The sequence below is a fragment of the Seriola dumerili genome, unplaced genomic scaffold (genome assembly GCF_002260705.1).
Source record: "Seriola dumerili isolate Sdu_G_001 unplaced genomic scaffold, Sdu_1.0 BDQW01000052.1, whole genome shotgun sequence".
Lineage (NCBI taxonomy): Eukaryota > Metazoa > Chordata > Actinopteri > Carangiformes > Carangidae > Seriola > Seriola dumerili.
The window spans coordinates 1346961-1365366 of NW_019174307.1; the positions used below are offsets into that span (position 1 = coordinate 1346961).

At 39.4% G+C, this 18406-nt stretch overlaps 1 protein-coding gene across 3 annotated transcripts; it reads left to right on the forward strand.

Annotated features, from left to right (window-relative positions):
- The first annotated feature begins 660 nt into the window (after window positions 1–660).
- On the forward strand, window positions 661–17765 carry stat4 (signal transducer and activator of transcription 4). Of its 3 annotated transcripts, none has more exons than XM_022740202.1 (24): window positions 661–757; window positions 876–1052; window positions 2413–2548; window positions 5364–5462; window positions 7107–7199; window positions 7311–7389; window positions 7516–7601; window positions 7756–7907; window positions 9084–9242; window positions 10185–10277; window positions 10472–10531; window positions 10690–10710; window positions 11368–11461; window positions 11735–11779; window positions 12745–12828; window positions 12918–13016; window positions 13451–13586; window positions 13709–13761; window positions 13969–14063; window positions 14894–15030; window positions 15619–15810; window positions 15929–15974; window positions 16198–16303; window positions 17246–17765. In XM_022740202.1, the coding sequence occupies exons 2-24, from the start codon at window positions 925–927 to the stop codon at window positions 17267–17269; spliced, it is 2217 nt and encodes a 738-aa protein (XP_022595923.1). In that variant the 5' UTR covers window positions 661–757; window positions 876–924; the 3' UTR covers window positions 17270–17765. The 3 variants fall into 3 exon arrangements, with proteins under 3 accessions (XP_022595923.1, XP_022595922.1, XP_022595924.1); XM_022740201.1 differs by having other exon boundaries at window positions 924–1052; XM_022740203.1 differs by having other exon boundaries at window positions 924–1052; window positions 11371–11461.
- Window positions 17766–18406: the final 641 nt, after the last annotated feature.

Sequence of the window (18406 nt, forward strand, 5' to 3'; positions counted from 1 at the left end):
ATTATATAGTATCACATAATTATTGTATTATACTATTATTATCATATATTATCATTATTATATTACTATTATTAAATATCATTGTTAGCATTATAATTATTATCAATATCATTATTATTATTGTTATTGTATAGATCAACTTTCATTAGAACATCATATCATGCGCGCGCGCACACACACTCCTAAAATCTGTTTTATCGTCACAATGCTTTCTATGTCACTTTCTGTTTTTTCACCAATAAACAAACAAAAAAATAAACAAGAGTGGCACGTTCGACTTCATATGATAATCACTACTAAAACAGTGAAATTCCTTATTAACCACACTGATTAATCCTTAAAGCATGTACTGTCCTGGCAGTTACATAACAACCAGGATCACCTGGTTTCTATTTCATTTCTAAAGAATTCAGTAAAAGTGGCCCCACTGCGCCATGTGACAACAATCCCAGTTCTGAGCTGCGTGTTCGTATTACCGGTAAGTATTAGTTTCTTCATCTCTCTCCTCATACACAGGAGTGTGTGTGTGTGTGTGTGTGTGTGTGTGTGTGTGTGTGTGTGTGTGTGCGCGCGCGCATGTGTGTGTGCATGTGGGGGCGGGGTTTCCTGAAGAGGCTACCTGACAGGACGCTGCAGTGCCTGTGGTGTAAATGAGGGCGCTTCCTGAACAGACTCACATTAAAAAACGAAAGTCAAAGAGGGAAACAAGTGCACATGGTGAATGTGTCTAACGGGAAGCAGCGCAGAGACGTCACAGGTAACAAATACTACAAAAAGAGATTTCAACTACAAAATTAATCATTACAATTAATAGATATGAAATTTAATTAATGATAGAATACAATATGAGTTGCTGCTTGGTCGGTTAAACCCAGGTGATAACGGGCTGTGCGCGTGTTTTGTACCGCGTGTGCGCACCGCAGCATGAGCCAGTGGAAGCAGATTCAGCAGCTGGAGATCAGGCTCCTGGAACATGTGGATTATCTGTATGATGATAACTTCCCCATGGACATCCGACAGGGTCTGGCCAGCTGGATCGAGTCTCAGGACTGGTGAGTCCTGCTCTCGCTCTCTCTCTCTCTCTCTCTCTCTCTCTCTCTCTCTCTCTCTCTCTCTCTCTCTCTCTCTGTTGTTTTAAAAATCATATCAGCCAAATTCCAAAAATACAAAATTTTTTACTAGTAGTGAAATTTGTGTGATATGTGTTAGAATCAGATATCTCAGAGACAGATAACTGAAAACCCAACAACCTCAAAACTATACTTACTTGACACTGGAGGTAAAATATAAAGATATGTATTTTTACAATTTGGGTGAACTGACACTTTAAATTAAAATGTAGGCCTACTGTAGAGATGCCTGACCCATCCTTCTGTGGAACTACATATAAATATTCTTGGAAAGGCACAACAGGAGGGGGATCTGTGTAGGTGGTGCAGAGTAGTTGACACTTACCTCCACAATACTTGTGTGTCAAAGAATTTATTGATTAGGAAACAACATCTGTAAGAACTCACCAAAGCACACAGGCTAGCATTCTCTTTGATTCTATTGGGACATTAATTATCGGATTGACATCAGACTTTCATTTAATGCTCCACAAGTCGATATTTTTGGCTTATCAGTGGATCAAATGATGGTGTGTAATGTGAAAGGAGTCACCCAACACCCAACTCTGAAGCTCCCATACACACACTTTTTTAGCATCTTTCAGCTCATTGTTTTGGTTTTACAGTCCATAACTTCACTGTCATCAACTTTGACTCGCAGACATCTGGTGTCAGTGATCAGTCAGAAAAGCCAGTGACATACCTGTTGCACGTTACCTGTTCAGACAGCAGACAAGGTTAGCGACTAGCTGGTGATCACAGTGGAGCATTTGGCAGCTGAGGAGCCAGAAATTTCCCCCAGATAATGGGGATCAAATCAGGAGACTGAGTAACGGACAGAAACTAGAGTCCAAATTGTAATGTTGCTCTATGTATGTTGAATGTGTAAAGACGCAACTATTTGCTACTTTGTTTGTCAGGTAATGTGTTTTCAGCTTGTTTTGCTGCACCTTAGTGGCTACAGCTTTAAACATTCCTTTGTTTTTCCTTTACTTTCCAAACTGGTGAATGTAATATCGCCCTCTAGTGTTCACACCAATGTCATGTGCATGTTTGCTAGCAGCTAGGCGAGCATTCATAACAAACACCCGCACTTGTTCAGGCTTGTAGATGCAAAAGAGTCAATGAGTATGAGTGTTCAGTTGACTCTCATCAACTCTCTGGTCAATAAAATTATTTTAATACAGTTACCTGTGAACAGGCATTAGGTGTCGGTACTATGTGTATTAAAAAAAGGTTAACTTCTTCTTCTTCATGTGTTTTGCCGGGAGTCTTCTTAACATCAGCCGCTGTGTGTTTTCAGGGACACAGCAGCTAACGATGAGTCAATGGCGACGGTGCTGTTTACCAACCTGCTGTCCCAGTTGGAGAGGGTGCGCTCACAGGAGCAGAACTTCTTACAAAGGCACAACATGAAAATCATACAACAGCAGTTACAGGTGTGTCACCTCTCTTTAATCCCTGTCATGTCAACTTCAGAGCTCACTCCATTTTCAACTGGGACTCTTCTGTTGTTGTGCAGCAGATTGACTCTGATTCAAGTTTTTAAAGTTTCTCAGATACTCATACTGATTGTTATTTTACATGCTCACACAGTGTTTCATGAATGACACAAACAACTTTCACTACAATACACACTGTATGAGAAAGTAGTAAGAGTAAATAAAGAAGGTGTTAAAGCAGAAAGATACGATGGGTTTCGTTTACACATATTAGCGCAAAGCGAGTAGAACAAAACAACTATTAAATGATATATGTGGAGGAATAAGATCCACGTTTAAAAAAAAAAAGTTTTTTAAAGTTTGAGGTTACAAAACCAGAGACAGGCAGAAAGAAACGTTCTATCCTTTATATGGGACAAAAAAATTCAACCATAAGCTGACCGCTCTAAAAACCAGTCTAAAATGGAGAAGTGTACTGGAGGTGACAGGGAAGTAAAATATATCGTCTGTACATTAAAGTTTGGAGTCAGTTTGGAGGTGTGACTGGTTTCTGTTTTTGTGTTGTTTTTCTCCGTTACCTCAGAGAAGAAGCTTTTGGTTTTGTGTCTGAAATGTTAAATGGAGTGAGTAAAGGCCAAGTGCCTCTCACACAAAACTAAAGATAGTCTGTTCTTCTTGTGAGGGCGTCTTTCGTGTCATTATATTCTGTAGGTAATCTCCAGATGAACTCATGAGAGTGTAGGTGCTGCTCCCGGAGCTGCACAGGATGTTTGGTTAAAGTCAGAGTGCGCTGACGTGAAAAGCCTCAGCAGCACATTTTATTCTGGAAAAGAAATATACCTTTGCAGAAGAACCGTGTGAGGCTTATACCGCTGTTTCCTGTTCGTCTGAATGTGTGTGTGCCTGTGTCGAGAGTCAACACTTCTCAGAGGAAGTAGTTACTCTTGTGTGGTAGGCAGGGGTGCTTGTGGCTTGTTGTTGTTGTGATGTGTAAGTAGTTTGTATCATCGACTTATACAGCACAAGAGAGATTTGAACCAGAGCCGTGTTTGAATCTCTCTTTCATTTGTTTGTCTCATCACCCAGATTCAAGCAGAATCGTTGAAGGGAAAACCCCCCTTTCTTGGTCTGTCTGACATTCACTGACCTTTATCAGAAATTCAGGAAAGTATCAGTGTAGTGTCGGTTTAGCTGATGGATGATTACTTAGATTTGTGTCGCGTAAACACCACTGCAGGAAGATATAAACACCATTGATGCCTACAGAATACATGTGTGCTGAACTACAAAGAGAAGTGAGCTTGTGATTAGCAGCTTTAAAGACACCACAATAAACCAACCTGCTACCTGCCTAAATGCTCTGGTTGTTACTGTAATGAAAGTGTGTGTGTAGGTGTGTGTTGATGCATCCTCAGTCATTGTTCTGGCAAATGATGCTGATGCATGTCAGCTTAGTCACAGCTGGAGGCGAGAGAAAGAACTTTCCTCTTCCCACAGCAGAATTTTTTCGTGCTTTTCAAAGTGTTTTTTTTTTTTTTTTAAATGAGCAGATGGGTGAAATATCACAGCACTCTTCATGTGGTTATGCCGAGGCAACTATGGAGGCAGGAGTTTGACTGAGGGAAAGTTTGTGTCTTTAGGGTTTAGTCCACTGAGGGAATATAGAACATTGATTTTGTTTTTGTTAGTATGTAAGCCTGTTCTGAGCTGTCATTGCCACGCTGACCTTACGGAAAGAACAGAGTCCTCTTGATGTATGAAACAAGACAAATAAAAAAAGGTTTGGGGACACTCCACATAAAAGGTCAGCCTGTGAAATAGCTGTGTGATGCCTTCTGTGGCATCATAGTGATATCACCAGGGTTATTATTGTGGGTTGTCCCAATGAAAAGATGCCATTGGTTGCATCATATCCATAATGGTTGCATTACATCCATAATGTAGATATAGACATAGATAGAAATGTAGAATCCAGCCGAGTTTGGAGTTTGACTCATATTAGGGACTGTTTTTTTTTAAATCTGTCTTTTTTGAGTCTCCCAGCTCTGTGGAAGTACAGTGATACTTTTCTGGTTTGTTCCTTTTAAACAATCTACTATTTAAAAAATCTGTTCTGAAAACAGTGAGGAGCAAACACTACTCTATACACAATTTTTCAAAGAAAGGCTGATAATTGGTTATAATTATTAACAAGGCTGGGATACTAATTAAAAACAATTACAACCAAATTTTCAACTCCAAATCAGCAACAATATCAAACTCCATATGAATAAAACCACATTTTTTAATAGAAAACTACAGCAGTGTCAATCTTGTAATTCATCAGTCAATTACAGTTTCATGTGTACATTACTTAATTATAATTTTGTTTTGTAACATGGTCTGTTATAAAGAAGGATCATACCCTGGAAATGAATGTTAGAGCTGCAGGCTGTCACACCTTTAGAAAAATATGGCTATGCTCCAAGTATCTGTGCACATCTTTGACTTCATGTGTCCTATGTTCACTTTCATTTTGTCCTTTTGTTTCTTTCCCAGAGTCAAGTTCAAACTCATTCCTTTGCTGATTCAGTACATTAAAACACTTCCAGTAAAAACCTCATGTCTGTGAGAAGACAGTTATCTGTGAAAACCATTTCCTCCTTATCTCCTTATCTGGAGCTTTGGTTTTTTTGGTTAACAAGATAACAGACACTGTCGAGACTAAAGGGTGAAACCATGCTGGTTTTGCTTTCATGGCTTAACTACATTTTATATGCAAACATGTGTGTGTGTGTGTGTGCGTGCGTGTGTGTGTGTGTGGCTTCCACAGGTGAAATACGCGAACAACCCTGCTGTCATGGCCAGAGTCATCTCCACCTGCCTCAGGGAAGAGTGCCGTATCCTCTCCAGCGCTTGCATGCAGGAACAGGTTTGTCATAGCATCTCCCTCAGGGGGGGCGGAGGGGGGCGGGGAAGTCCCTCTGCTTCCTTGTTAACAACCACTGCTGGTAAATCAGGGCAGCTTCCAGGAAGAGTGTGGAATGGCAAAGTAATCTAATCCCTGGCAGTTACGGTAATCGCTTTATTGCTGCAATAACCATAAACAAGATCACTTTTTTTATTTGTTCCAGAGAGGCTGCTGCAAAGAAAACTGTTTTAGTGCCTCAGTGTCTTCAAAGATATTAGGCAGATAGTTTGTTGATAATTGTTTTACAGCTGCATAAGATTTGGTCTTTAGCACCTATATTCAGTATTTTGTATTAACACTGGACACATTACACTGGAGTCACTTGCACTGATGATCCCAGAGAATTATTTATGGCCTTCAACTTTACTATTCTGGTCGACTCTCACTTTCACCAAACAGCAGACAGACACAGTTAGGAGCCAACTGGTAAACATTCGGAGCATTAGCAGGTGTTGCCCCCAGGCGTTGGTAGAGACCAAAACCAATGCTAGAAGGACAATAGACAACCAAATAAACAGTTATTCCAAGTTTAAAGGCCAAAAAATAGGAGCTTTTTGTAGTTAGCTAACAGAAAAACTTCAGAGGAAAAGGTGAAACTTTGATATTAAAAATAGAACTGTCCTTCATTTCATATTCCATTAACTACAGTGTTCATGATGTCAACGCAAACTAACCATGTTCTGCGATAGCACCCTTTAGTTCACATCGGTGTTCATTGCAGTGTTGTTAGGAAAGCAACGATTATACCAAGCATGCTGTCTACCAACACGGTAAAATGATGGTACTTTGGCTCTGACCACTGTTGTTTAACTCAACCAATCAAATGATTTAATTATAAAATCTGCCTCTGACACTAAAATGTCCACTCATTTAACTCACATGCATTAATGGAAGGTGGGCATTGTCTGTTTTTAGCCAAGCTTTCAGCATGGCTCTAGAGTTGGCATTTTCCATTGCTTGGTGCATCACTTTTGGAGAAATATTGGATGGATTTCTATGAGATTTGGCACAAGCATTCATAGTCCTCAGAGGATTCATTGTAATAACTGGTGACTTTGCATCTAATGCCATCTTCAGGTCAAAGTTTCGAATTGTCTGATACTTTGGTTTGTGGCCAAATAAATGTAAAAGTATTGGTTTGGTGCTAATTGGTGCTAATTATTAAGTGCTATCATACTAACATGCTAAACTGAGATGATGAACATTGTGAACATTACCTGCCAAACATCAGCATGTTATCATTTTCATTGTGAGTGTGTAAGCATGCTAATATTGGCATTATCTCACAGCCTCACTGAGCCACTTGCGCGGCCGTAAACTTCAGCACACTGACTGTATGTTAAAGACTCAAGGGAGCTTTTCATCACAGCGATAATTTATTAACATCAAGAAAATGAATTCTAGCAATGTGTCATGTCAGTAAGTGTGTAAGTGTGTTCAGGCAGTAATGAGAGTCCTCTGATAATTTACTAATTTTGTCAGCCATTCCATAATGAAGCTCACATTACATTCTGAAAAAAAAGACAAGGAGTTCACATAGTGTTTGATCTCTTTGGTAAATTAATAGAGAATAAAAATATGTCTAAAAAGAAAATCTGCGAACAGGGTCCACTGGAGAAATCATTGCAGAACTCTGTGGCCTTTGAGAGGCAGAAGAACATGGACAACAGAGTCAGCATCATCAGGGGCAGCGTACAGGTAACTGAAACACTCAAGTCATGTCAGGGTATATCAATAATCAATACAAAGATATCACTACGTTTCATACTGTAAAATGAAATGAAAAAAACTGTGTCTGTCTATGTCTAGTTGATGGACCAGGCGGTGAAATACATTGAGGACATGCAGGACGACTTTGACTTCCGTTACAAGACCCTACAGTCTCGGGGTGAGCCCTATTATAATGTGGAAGCTGTGAAAAACAGCGCTATTTAAAGATGCATAGCCTCCAACACCCAAGAATGTGCTCAAACTATATATTTTAACTATATATAACTATATGTTTGTGTGTCAGAATCATCAGATAGGAACTCTGAAATAATGAAACAAGAAGTAACAAGACTGCAGGAAATGCTTAACAGGCTCGACTTTAAAAGAAAGGTATGCATTTGTATCATCGTGCAAAGTGCTGACATGTGAGGAACTAAATGTCTCCAAATGTAAAAGTGAATGCACAAAAAAAAAAAAAAACTCTTTGCATAGTATGATTTTCATTTCACAAACCATCACGGCTGTTCTTCATGGCCCCTGTTAGGAGATCCTGTCAAAGATGGATGTTGTGATCAAAGAGATTGACGACCTGATGACTTCTCAGCTCAACCCTGAGCTGCAGGACTGGAAGCGCAGGCAGCAGGTCGCCGCCATCGGTGGTCCACTGCTCACCGGCCTGGACCAGCTGCAGAATTGGTAATGAGCGTCCCTCAATGTCCGCTGAAATCTTTATGAGAATGTTGCACTGTAGTGAAGTTATATAGGTGACATACCCCACATATACAGTATGTGCAGCATATCGAGGGCATGTAGATAGACACTGTTATGCATTATAGGAACATTAAAGGAGTACTCCAGCGATTGAGTGTTGTAGTAACTATAAAGTTTGGCGACCCACAATACGCAGGTTAAAAAATAATGGCCAAAATCAAAGCAGCAGAGGCCGAATCGTACATTACCCATGATGCAACCAAGAGCATCTTTTCATTTAACTCCGTGCCAAGTCTTTCAGTCTCTACACCTTCAGTTTGTTTCACAGCCTTTCTGTTATCGGCAAGCTAAACCGAGATAACCCCGGTGACATCATCAGATCAGTGGAGTTCGTTTTTATCAGCAACATCAGCTACATTTTCCAAAACTGGACCTTTAACTTGTAAAGTGTGTAGGCTGGACCTTGAGTAGCTGCATTTACCAAACTGTTATTCTTGATAATCAAAACCAGGGCTCAACATAACACCTAGTTCAGAATAAACTGGGTCATCTGACAAGAAGTCTCATTTTGTTTGAAGAGCCTTTCATGTTCTGTTGTGAAAACATACTCTTTCATTAACTTCTAGAGTATTTAAACTTTTTCTGTGCATGCTGGCCTTTTCAGCGGGACCAAAGATGTTCCTCTGGGAATATGTATAACTCTTTCATCCGTTCGTTGTCATTTACTATGCTCTAATAATACCACTTTTCTCCCTTTCTCATCTTGACTTGGTGACATTTGTTAGTTATGGGAAACAGAGGAGGTCTCCTCTTTTCAGTAAGACCAGTAGCTCTGTCCACATTCTGATAAAATGGTTGCTTTAGTATAAAAGCACAGCAGTAAATCACTAAAGCGCTCACTGCAGATCTGTGGCTCTAGGGTTAGCAGTGTTGGTCCGTCCACCACTACAATCCAGATTAAATGATCTCAACAACAATATTTTGTGCAGACATAAACACTAGTGACTTTGATGATCTTACGACTGTTATAGCGTCACCATCAGCCTCAGCTGTACCATGTGGTCAGTGCTGATAACATAATATATGAAGGTCAGGTATATTAAATAAGCATCAAATCTCTCTCTCGCCCTCCTCATCTTCCTCTCACCTGTCCCCTCTCAGGTTTAGTCTGACAGCCCAGAGTCTCTTCCAGATCAAGCGTCAGCTGGACAAACTTGGGGAACTGGTTGTGAAGGTCACCTATGAGAGCGACCCAATCCCGCTGCAGAAACCTCAGATGGAGGAGCGGGTTAAATACCTCATCTATCACCTCATCAAGAGGTACTCCGAACATCACATGACGCGGCATAGGCAATGAAACACAACCAACAGTGTGGACACATACTTTTAAAAAAAAAAAAATGCATATAACACAACATGACGGACATGTACTTATTTTATTTAGTTTATTTCCAATATCATAAACAGACATCTAAATAACGGCACCTGAGGGAAGTTGGTTACTTCTAGCAATGTGTCAGCGACCAAGCATGAAGGCTTTCTAGGAAGCAGTCTTTTGACTGAACGTCGATGGGTGAGCACACCCACAGAGATAGAAATGAGTATCACGACTTCCACCCTTACTTACAGCACTAGAAGCACAGTGTACAATAGAGAAAGGTGCTAAATACAGGACAAACACAACGCCCTCTCACGGGCATGATGAAAACTGTAGATTATGTTACTATTATGTAATGTTTCTGTTATGTAATTTTCCATTATATATTTATTTGAAGATTCAAACTATTTGGGCAAACTGAGCCATATAGTCTTATAGCTTTGTCTATTTGGGACGCAGTGATATGAATGTACATACATCATGTGAAGTATTGTTGTAGTTGTATGTGTTTTATGTGTATTTATATTCATCTTTATTTAGCAGCATCTATTTGGTGTCTCTGTAGTAGCTGTTCTTCAAGTGAACTTTTACTTTAGCTGTTTCTCATCATGTGATGTTGTTGTCATGGCGACACCTCCCTCCTCGGGGATGTGGCTCCTAGAGGATTCTCTCATGGATGTATTTCATTAAGTAATCATGTATTCTCTCTGTAAATTGGAGTTTAAAACTCGCCTATCTATATAAATCGTCACATCCACTTTATAAGCTGAAACGAGTGGCTACTGTTTAGTTAGCAAGGGCCGTGCCCCCGAGTACTTTTAGTTGTGAACGCTGCTACTGTCGACTGAAAACTGTCAATTATATGAGGTGTGATTTGTTCTCAGTTCGTTTGTGGTGGAGAAGCAGCCATGCATGCCCACACATCCACAAAAACCCCTCATCATCAAGACTGGAGTACAATTCACCACCAAAGTCAGGTATCATTATGTAACCTGATATATTTCCATGATTTTTTTCCCCTCTGTTTCATTCCAGTTTATACCTTGATTTTTTTAATCAAACAATATCTGACATTTTTTATTTTTTATGTATTATTGCATGGTGAAAAATGTGTATTTGTGTTGGCTGAGAATTCAGTTAAGCAGTTTTTTCTGTTCCTGATTTCTCCCAGACTCCTGGTTAAACTTCCAGAGGTGGATTATCAGCTGAAAGTGAAAACAACATTTGACAAGTGAGATTTTTATTTTTAAATTCTTATAACAATATAAGTTTAAATAACTATTCCATCTCTTTATCAATCTATCTGCAATGTTAAAGTCATACCCTGCCTTTGGTGAATTTGTCTGAGCACTAACCTTTTTATATTCGTGTGTTTGTGTGTGTCTCCAGGGACCTCCCCCCCGGCAGAGTGTGAGTACAAACAACTTTGAAACAGGATGTTCTGCTGATGTTTAACTTGAGCGCAGATAGAAGCCATGTTGTACCAAGTCAGTGTGAAGAATGGAGGCCTATATTACACCAGATTACTGACATGCATGTCAAACTACATGCATTATAAAACTTGACTTCACCGCTTGGAGAAATTGGTTAATTGTAAAATGCCACACATCAGTTTGGAGGAAAAATGTTTGTTTGAAATCCATCATCCAGTTTAGGTGAATTTCTTTTGTCATCTAAGACGTGCACTTTACAGTATATCTCTCTTTCTTTTCGCTAATTTTCCGGAGTTTCTTTCAAAATATTTAAAAACTCAAATGTATTTTATGACAAAACTTCTGCATTTTGGTTTTTTGAATATTTCCATGGCCATACATGAGCTGGAGAGGGCTATCCTCTCCCAGTACACAACCTGTTTACGTCTCATAGCTGAGGTTTGATAACTGTTAGGATTAAAGAATCTTTTCACATGTGTGATTTCTGCAGCTTCAGTTGCATTATGTCATCTAAAAAAACTTTCAGCTACTACTTCCTGGAGTGAATTCATACACTCTGCTGCCACTGCTGCATGGTTTCAACTAAGAATTGTCAAATCAGTTTTTTTCTGTTTTACCGTCTTCTTCTCCTCAGAAGTCGTCAGTTTTTCATCCTGACCAACAACACTAAAGTTATGGATATTGAGGACTACTCCAATGGCTGCCTCTCGGTGGAGTTCAGACACCTGGTAAAACAACCAACCCAACCCATTCACTGTTTATATTCATGCTTGTCATTTGTTATTTGCTAACCTACAGCAAAACCGGTTTTTCCCGTAACTGTATGAAGTCATTGTACTAGCTCCTTCTTTTCCACTGGCTCTCATACAGTATCAACAGACTAAATCCAGTTGGATGTGGTATAAAACATAAATTAGTTTGTCAGTTGCAATTTGTTGAACTTTTTTTGGTTTTTCGGTTGTTGATTTTAAGCCAACTGAGACTGAGTTTGTATTTTACAGCAGTTGAAAGAGAAGAAATATATCAATGGCACAAAGGGGAACGAGGTAAGACAAGCAGATGAACAAAGTGCTCTCCAAACACCGCTTTTGTCTCCCCCCTCTGGCAGTGAGAGTAATTACACAAACACTGTTGATCATGGATACATTTCCACATTTCCAATAATTCATTATTCAAGTATAGTACAAGTAATAGTTACATACTCCAAATATTTTAGAAATACCAACCTGTCCGACCAGCCTGTTTTTTATCTGGAGCATCAGAAACTTTTCTTGGACCTAGCTGCCGTGGCAACGGGCACTCCTTCTGACACTGTTCTGTTGCCTATATGTCGTTTATAAACACATCTTGAGGCTCAACACAGGGACGGGACAGACAGCTGCATGTTGTCTCCTGGACTTTTATTATAATGTGTCCCCAGTGCAACATGCTTGAAGGTTCCTACCCATGTACAGTATTTCATATAGGAACCTTCAGCACTTTGTACTGTGTTGCAAGGGGGACACATAATAAAAGTCTGAGGAATAATGCAGCTGTGTGTCGGATGCTTAAATGAGCCTCCACATACAGTATGTTTATAATGTACACATATAGACAACAGAACACCCTCTTCAGCTCGGGAAAACTCACTGGTTGACATAAGACAATTCAGTACTATTGCACAGCGCGGGAAAGTCGCCACAGACACCGGATTTTAAACTCCAGTATACTGAGGAATACAGGGAGATGTACCTGCTGCTGATTGGTTCAATCAGCTTTGTGTGAATTTGTTTGCCAAAGATGACGGACGTTTGCTTATATGTTAAAAGTCCTGCACTCCAGCTTTAATTGTGTTTTTGTGTTTTAATTGTGCCTTATTTTCCAAATAAAAGTCATTGAAAAATAATGATAATGACAAACTATGTCGTTACTATTATTTTCTGATCCACCTCTTTAAAATTGTTAGATCCAATGAGTCTCACAATCTGAATGTTCATAAAGCAGTGCTGTGGGGTTTCTGTGTGTTTTACAGGGTCTGCTCTCTGTGACAGAAGAACTTCACTCTCTCAGTTTTGAGGCTTGCTTCACGGTGCAGGGCCTCACCATTGATCTGGAGGTCAGAAGCAGCGTTGATATTACTTGACGATTGGCTGTCTGCTGTTGTTGTGGCAGCGACCTGTTTATTGTGTATGTGAATTCTTTCAGACGTGTTCTCTGCCACTGGTGGTCATTTCCAATGTGAGCCAGCTGCCTGGAGGCTGGGCCTCTGTCATGTGGTACAACCTTCTGACGGATGAGCCGAGGGTGAGCAAGCACACTCTGACATAGTGTTTTAAAATGTCTTTTAAAAAATGGAAAGTAGGGCTGAACAATTAATTGAATTATTATTGGAATTGCAATATGGCCAGGTGCAATATCCAAATTGCAAGAGCTGGAATGTTTTGATAAAGGTCAAATGTGTCACAACAGACCATAAATGAAGCACTGCGGTGCTACAGAGACACCCGGCCTACAGATATTCTCCGGACGTAAAGGGTTCAGATGATGATATGATTCTTGTTTGGTACAATTTCCATTTCAGTGGAATTGAAATGCAAAAATGACCATTCCAACTCTTTTAGAGGGTGTTGATTCAACTTTCCCTTTGAGGCTGTAATTTGTGGTTCAGTTAAACAAAATTCCATTATACTAGAGATATAATGATATAATATCCTTTCCCTATTCCTGGTCGTTCACAGAACTTGGCGTTCTTTGGAAACCCACCTCGGGCCAGCTGGAGCCAGCTCTCCGAGGTCCTTAGCTGGCAGTTTTCCACCTTTGCCGGTCGGGGCCTCAACAAGGAGCAGCTGACCATGCTGGGAGAAAAGCTTCTCGGTATGTCGACCCTCGAGCTTGAGTTGACTTTGGAAAACTAAAAAAACTGACTTGAACTGCCAGGCTATTTCGGGTTGGGTCCCTGTGTATAGTCCCTGATGTGACTTACTGTCTTTTTGTAGGTCAGCATGCCTCCTGTAGTGACTATCAAGTGTCCTGGTCTAAGTTCTCAAAGGTAAGTATTAAATTACATAACCGCATACAGTAGCATGTGGTCTCATCTCAAACATGGTTGTGCCATGTAGTGGCTGATTAGAAAGTTGTTCCATGCCCCATGCTTTTTTATATTTCATATCCTCATCACATGCTGAACATAATGTGATGTTTAAATGCCAAATAAGTGCTCTTTGTGTCTCTGTCCATGTGTCATACATGATTCAAGGAGAATATTCCAGGAAAGCCCTTCAGTTTCTGGATGTGGCTGGACTCCATCCTGGAGCTCATCAAGAAACACTTGCTGCCTGTTTGGACTGAGAAGTAAGCCACCGACCACGCTGACTGACCATGTCTCACCCCATCTCACCCTCCACCCCCCCCCCATAATTTACTGCTGTGCAGTAGGACTGCTCCTCTTAGGATACTACTATGAAATGACAGGAGAAGACTGACTGGATACTTCTGTTTGCTTTCTTACAGAGAGTTAGATGAGAGGATCGATACCACTCTCATGTCTGTATGCTGAATATAGAGGTACAGCCAGCAGCCAGTTAGCAGTTTAGCTAAAATACAACATGTTATTTAGTGAGCTGCTTGTAGGCAGATTTTTATACCTTTGGACAGAGCTATGCTAGTTTTTTCTCTGTTTCCAGCCTTTACGCTATGATAAGCATACGGACATGAGAGTGGTGTCAATCTCTTCATGTAACTCTTGGTAATAAAGTGAATATGCTTATTCCCCAAAATGTTGAAGTATACATTCTTTTAAAACTTTTCTGTGTTAACAGGATAGTGAAACTGAGAAGAGGTTGCGCCAAATTCAATCTAATGGCATGAAACATAACATATAAAACACTGGCTCACTGTCACAATATTAAATGAATTCAATGTAGATTTCACAGGACTCAAAGTGAGACATTTTTTATAAGTGAAGCATCCTATGGATTTGGCTTGAATCTCACTCAGTCACAAATATTAGCAGCCTGCAGATTTTGTGTCAAACTGCTCCACCTATTTGAAAAAGATTGCAGCAGCATGTCAGACCTGCAGAAGTAGACATGTCAACATGGCCTTAACATACACACACATACTAAAATGTGACAGAGAAGACAAAAAAGTTCAAAGCATTAAAAATGATTTTTTTTTTTTAGCTACATCATGGGTTTTGTGAGTAAAGAGATGGAGCGCACTCTGCTGAAGGACAGAGAGCCGGGCACCTTCCTCCTACGCTTCAGCGAGAGCCATCTTGGAGGAATCACTTTTACCTGGGTGGAGCACAACGACAATGGTGAAGTCTCTTTCAAATATAACATTTCCACCAAACCAATGGTATAGAAAAGCATACTAACCTGATGGTTTTTTTTTATATGATGATTTGACCTTTACTTGACCTAATGCTATGTTTTGCTAATAATGACTTTTTAGAACACATCCTCCCTCCTTGAATGTGTTAAATTCTTTGAGACCAATATCACTGCAGGATCCTACGAAAACTGTGTCACTTATTAAATTTCTGAATACAGACAAAACTGCTGACCACTAACAGTCACTCTCTGACCTCTGGAACTGTACCACATCTTTTTAAAACTGCTTGTGTGCAACCACTGCTGAAGTGAACTGGTTTAGATCCCACAGACCAAAAAAAACCTCTGGTAGTACCAGACCAACTCCTACTGGCACTTAACAATAACAACAACATTTTTGATAAGTTTCTACCCGGTTACCGCAACTTATACAGCATTGAAACTGCCCTGCTTAGAGTCACAAATGATTGGGAATGCACTGGTGTTCCATTATTTACCTCTTGAAATGGTCCCTAATTGCTTGCTGAAAAAATATTCTATAAATAAAATTATTATTGTTACCATTACAACAGGAGATGTGAAGCTCAACTCTGTGGAGCCGTACACTAAAAACCGGCTCAGTGCTCTCCCATTTGCCGACATCATACGAGACTACAAAGTGATCTCAGACGGTTTTGTCCCAGAGAACCCGCTCAAGTTCCTCTACCCGGACATCCCCAAAGACGAGGCCTTTGGTCGGCTTTACAACAGTCAGCCAAGCAAAGGCAAGGGTGCAAAACCATTTCTTCATTTAATGTTTTTTAGAGCATCTTTTGAATCTTTATTGGTTGACAAGATTGCGGACTACAACACTAATCTCTCTCATGTCTGTTAAATTTCCAGTCCATCCATACATACCATCTACCCTGATCCCCATCTCGCAATTGAAGTAAGTTTATTACTAACATGAGACCCTTACTCAGCTCACTTTGTATGAAAGTACAATTTTTGTTGAACTTTTTATTTAATGTTTTAATTTTGGGGGTATAAATGTTGATTATGTCACATTGCTTGTGCTGTCAAGGCATCCTACAGCATAATGATGTGTTATGTATGAATTTCCACTGATGAGAAACAGTGCCTTCACTTGTATTATCTCCCTTATATCACAGGCCTAATTCAAATGCCACACCACCTTCCTGTCAGTCTCCTGAGCCCCCAATGACTCCGGGGGAGTTTGACATGCTCAACGAGCACCTGTGCTTCGACATTGACACCGTGAGTTTGCATGCTTCAGCATCTGGTCGACTGTACCTCTTCTGTCTTGAAGGACAGTGTTGGCAATATCCTGTATTTTTCTTATTGTAAATAAATCCAATGAAAAGACAAAATCCAACAATAGACTGATCCTACTGACAAGTATTGTGTGTGAATTCAAAGTCTGGTATATCTACTACTGACTGTCCTGCCAAATGGTTTTTAGAAATCTTTTTAAGTTCTTAAGATTTAAATTTTCAGTAGAAACAAATGGGTGTAGGACTCACTGCTACAGTTCGGGTAAGCAATACAAGAAATATTAAACGATAGAGTAACTCATTGTTCTTTTTTTAATTGGATTTGTTCAAGAAAAAATATAGAGAAACACCAGCCTTATCCTTGTGTGTGTGTGTGTGTGTGTGTGTGTTTGTGTTTGTGTGTGTGTGTGTGTGTGAACAAAATGATCATATTGAAAACAAACGTTTCCACACAACAAATGATATTAAAACTAATAGTACAACTTAAATTTTCATTGCTATATGAAAAGATGGTACAGTGTTACCACATTAGTATCAACATTAGCACATTAGTAGCACAAATATACTGGTATTAATATCTTTTTTTACATTAGTCTAGCATTAAAATGTATGTGTGTTGTTGTATTCTGTGTGTATTGTATATGTTTGATAGGATTATGTAAATCTGCCATAGTGAATATTGTTTACATTCATATGCTTCATTGTTTGTTTGTCTGTTTTAGTGTTATTAAATGTTTTTTATCTTGAGCCCATTGAATTGCTCCTAAAAAAGCAGGTAAAAACTGTGAGCTTCTACTGGGTCTGAGCAAATACGCAAATGTTTCCAGAAAACTCAGCTGCTAATGTATTTTTATTATTTTTTTCTATTTTTTGTAGAGGAGTCCTCCATATTATCTGCTGCTCATATTCTCCTTTTGCTTTACAGATGAGTTCTCCATATTCAGAGTGAAACGAGATGAAATGCGCAACATTTTGCTCAAAGGTTCCTTGAATCCTTCCTAACAAAGTTTTCCCACTGACCTGACACCAGCCTCCAATCAACATCTACATCTTGGTTATCATGAAGCGGTCTGCTATGTTTAAAGAGGTTTTTGTGGTGAAATTGGATTCATCACATGTTGTTTTTTACATTCATAATTGTTTTTAAAAGAGATTTTCATGTCACTCTGTTTTTATTGTAGATCTGTGACAACCTGCTTTGGAGTTACTTATATTTTAACTGTTTCTATAAAGTCTATATTGTATATAAAACAATTTAAATGTGTTTATTTTGACTGCAGTGTACTATAATGACAGCTTCTAATATATCTGCATCATGGCACCTATAAATACACCGGTCCAATGAAATAATGGCCACGCATCATACAGATGTCCTTTGATGATTTATTTTCCACCTTTTATCGTAAGACACCGTGAAAACTATAAAAAATAAACACATAACATACAATGAGTCAAAATGCACCACTTTCAGTCTTTTTACAGTCCCTTAAGCAAGTTTCCTTAACTAGTCGGGTCCAAACAATGTGTTGCATGTACATTGCATCATTCAGTCATTCATTAATTGTTAGCTCAACTGCCACCTATCGACCATGAGGAGGCATGGCAGCGTCTACAGATGACGCAGCTGAGATTTTATAGAGCTTTTATTTTGGAAGCAGTCGGAAGTAAAAAAAAAGAAAAGCGCACACCTCACTGCTTTATGCTTGAGGCCAAAAACGCCCTAACAGTTAATACTCCCACAGCGTTTATCGAGAATCACGTGATTATCGGAAGCGAGAATTGGGTGGATACGTGAAGTCACAGAGACTTAATCAGAACAATGAGACTTTTTTCAGATCACGATCTTCTGTTTGAGATTGTTCTTAAAAAATTATAAGAATTCAAATCCAGTATCATAAAATTCAAATAACAGAATCCAAATGTTTGTTAGAAGCATGTTGTTGGCCATTTATAAGTGATTATACACAACCAGTATGTTACATTAAGCGCCTTCTTACCTCTGACAGACAGTGTTCCGAAGCTGATAATATGATGAATATGAATACAAAAGCCTTTCATACAGAGCCACCCAATTAGACTGAGTGGA

Bases quoted from the DNA above. Each gene is read 5' to 3' on its own strand.
- stat4 (XM_022740202.1), top strand. From the start codon at position 925: ATGAGCCAGTGGAAGCAGATTCAGCAGCTGGAGATCAGGCTCCTGGAA. The intron at 5,463-7,106 runs GTTTGTCATAGC...ATCTGCGAACAG, and splicing joins GCGCTTGCATGCAGGAACAG to GGTCCACTGGAGAAATCATT. The intron at 15,811-15,928 runs GCAAGGGTGCAA...TTAAATTTCCAG, and splicing joins CAACAGTCAGCCAAGCAAAG to TCCATCCATACATACCATCT.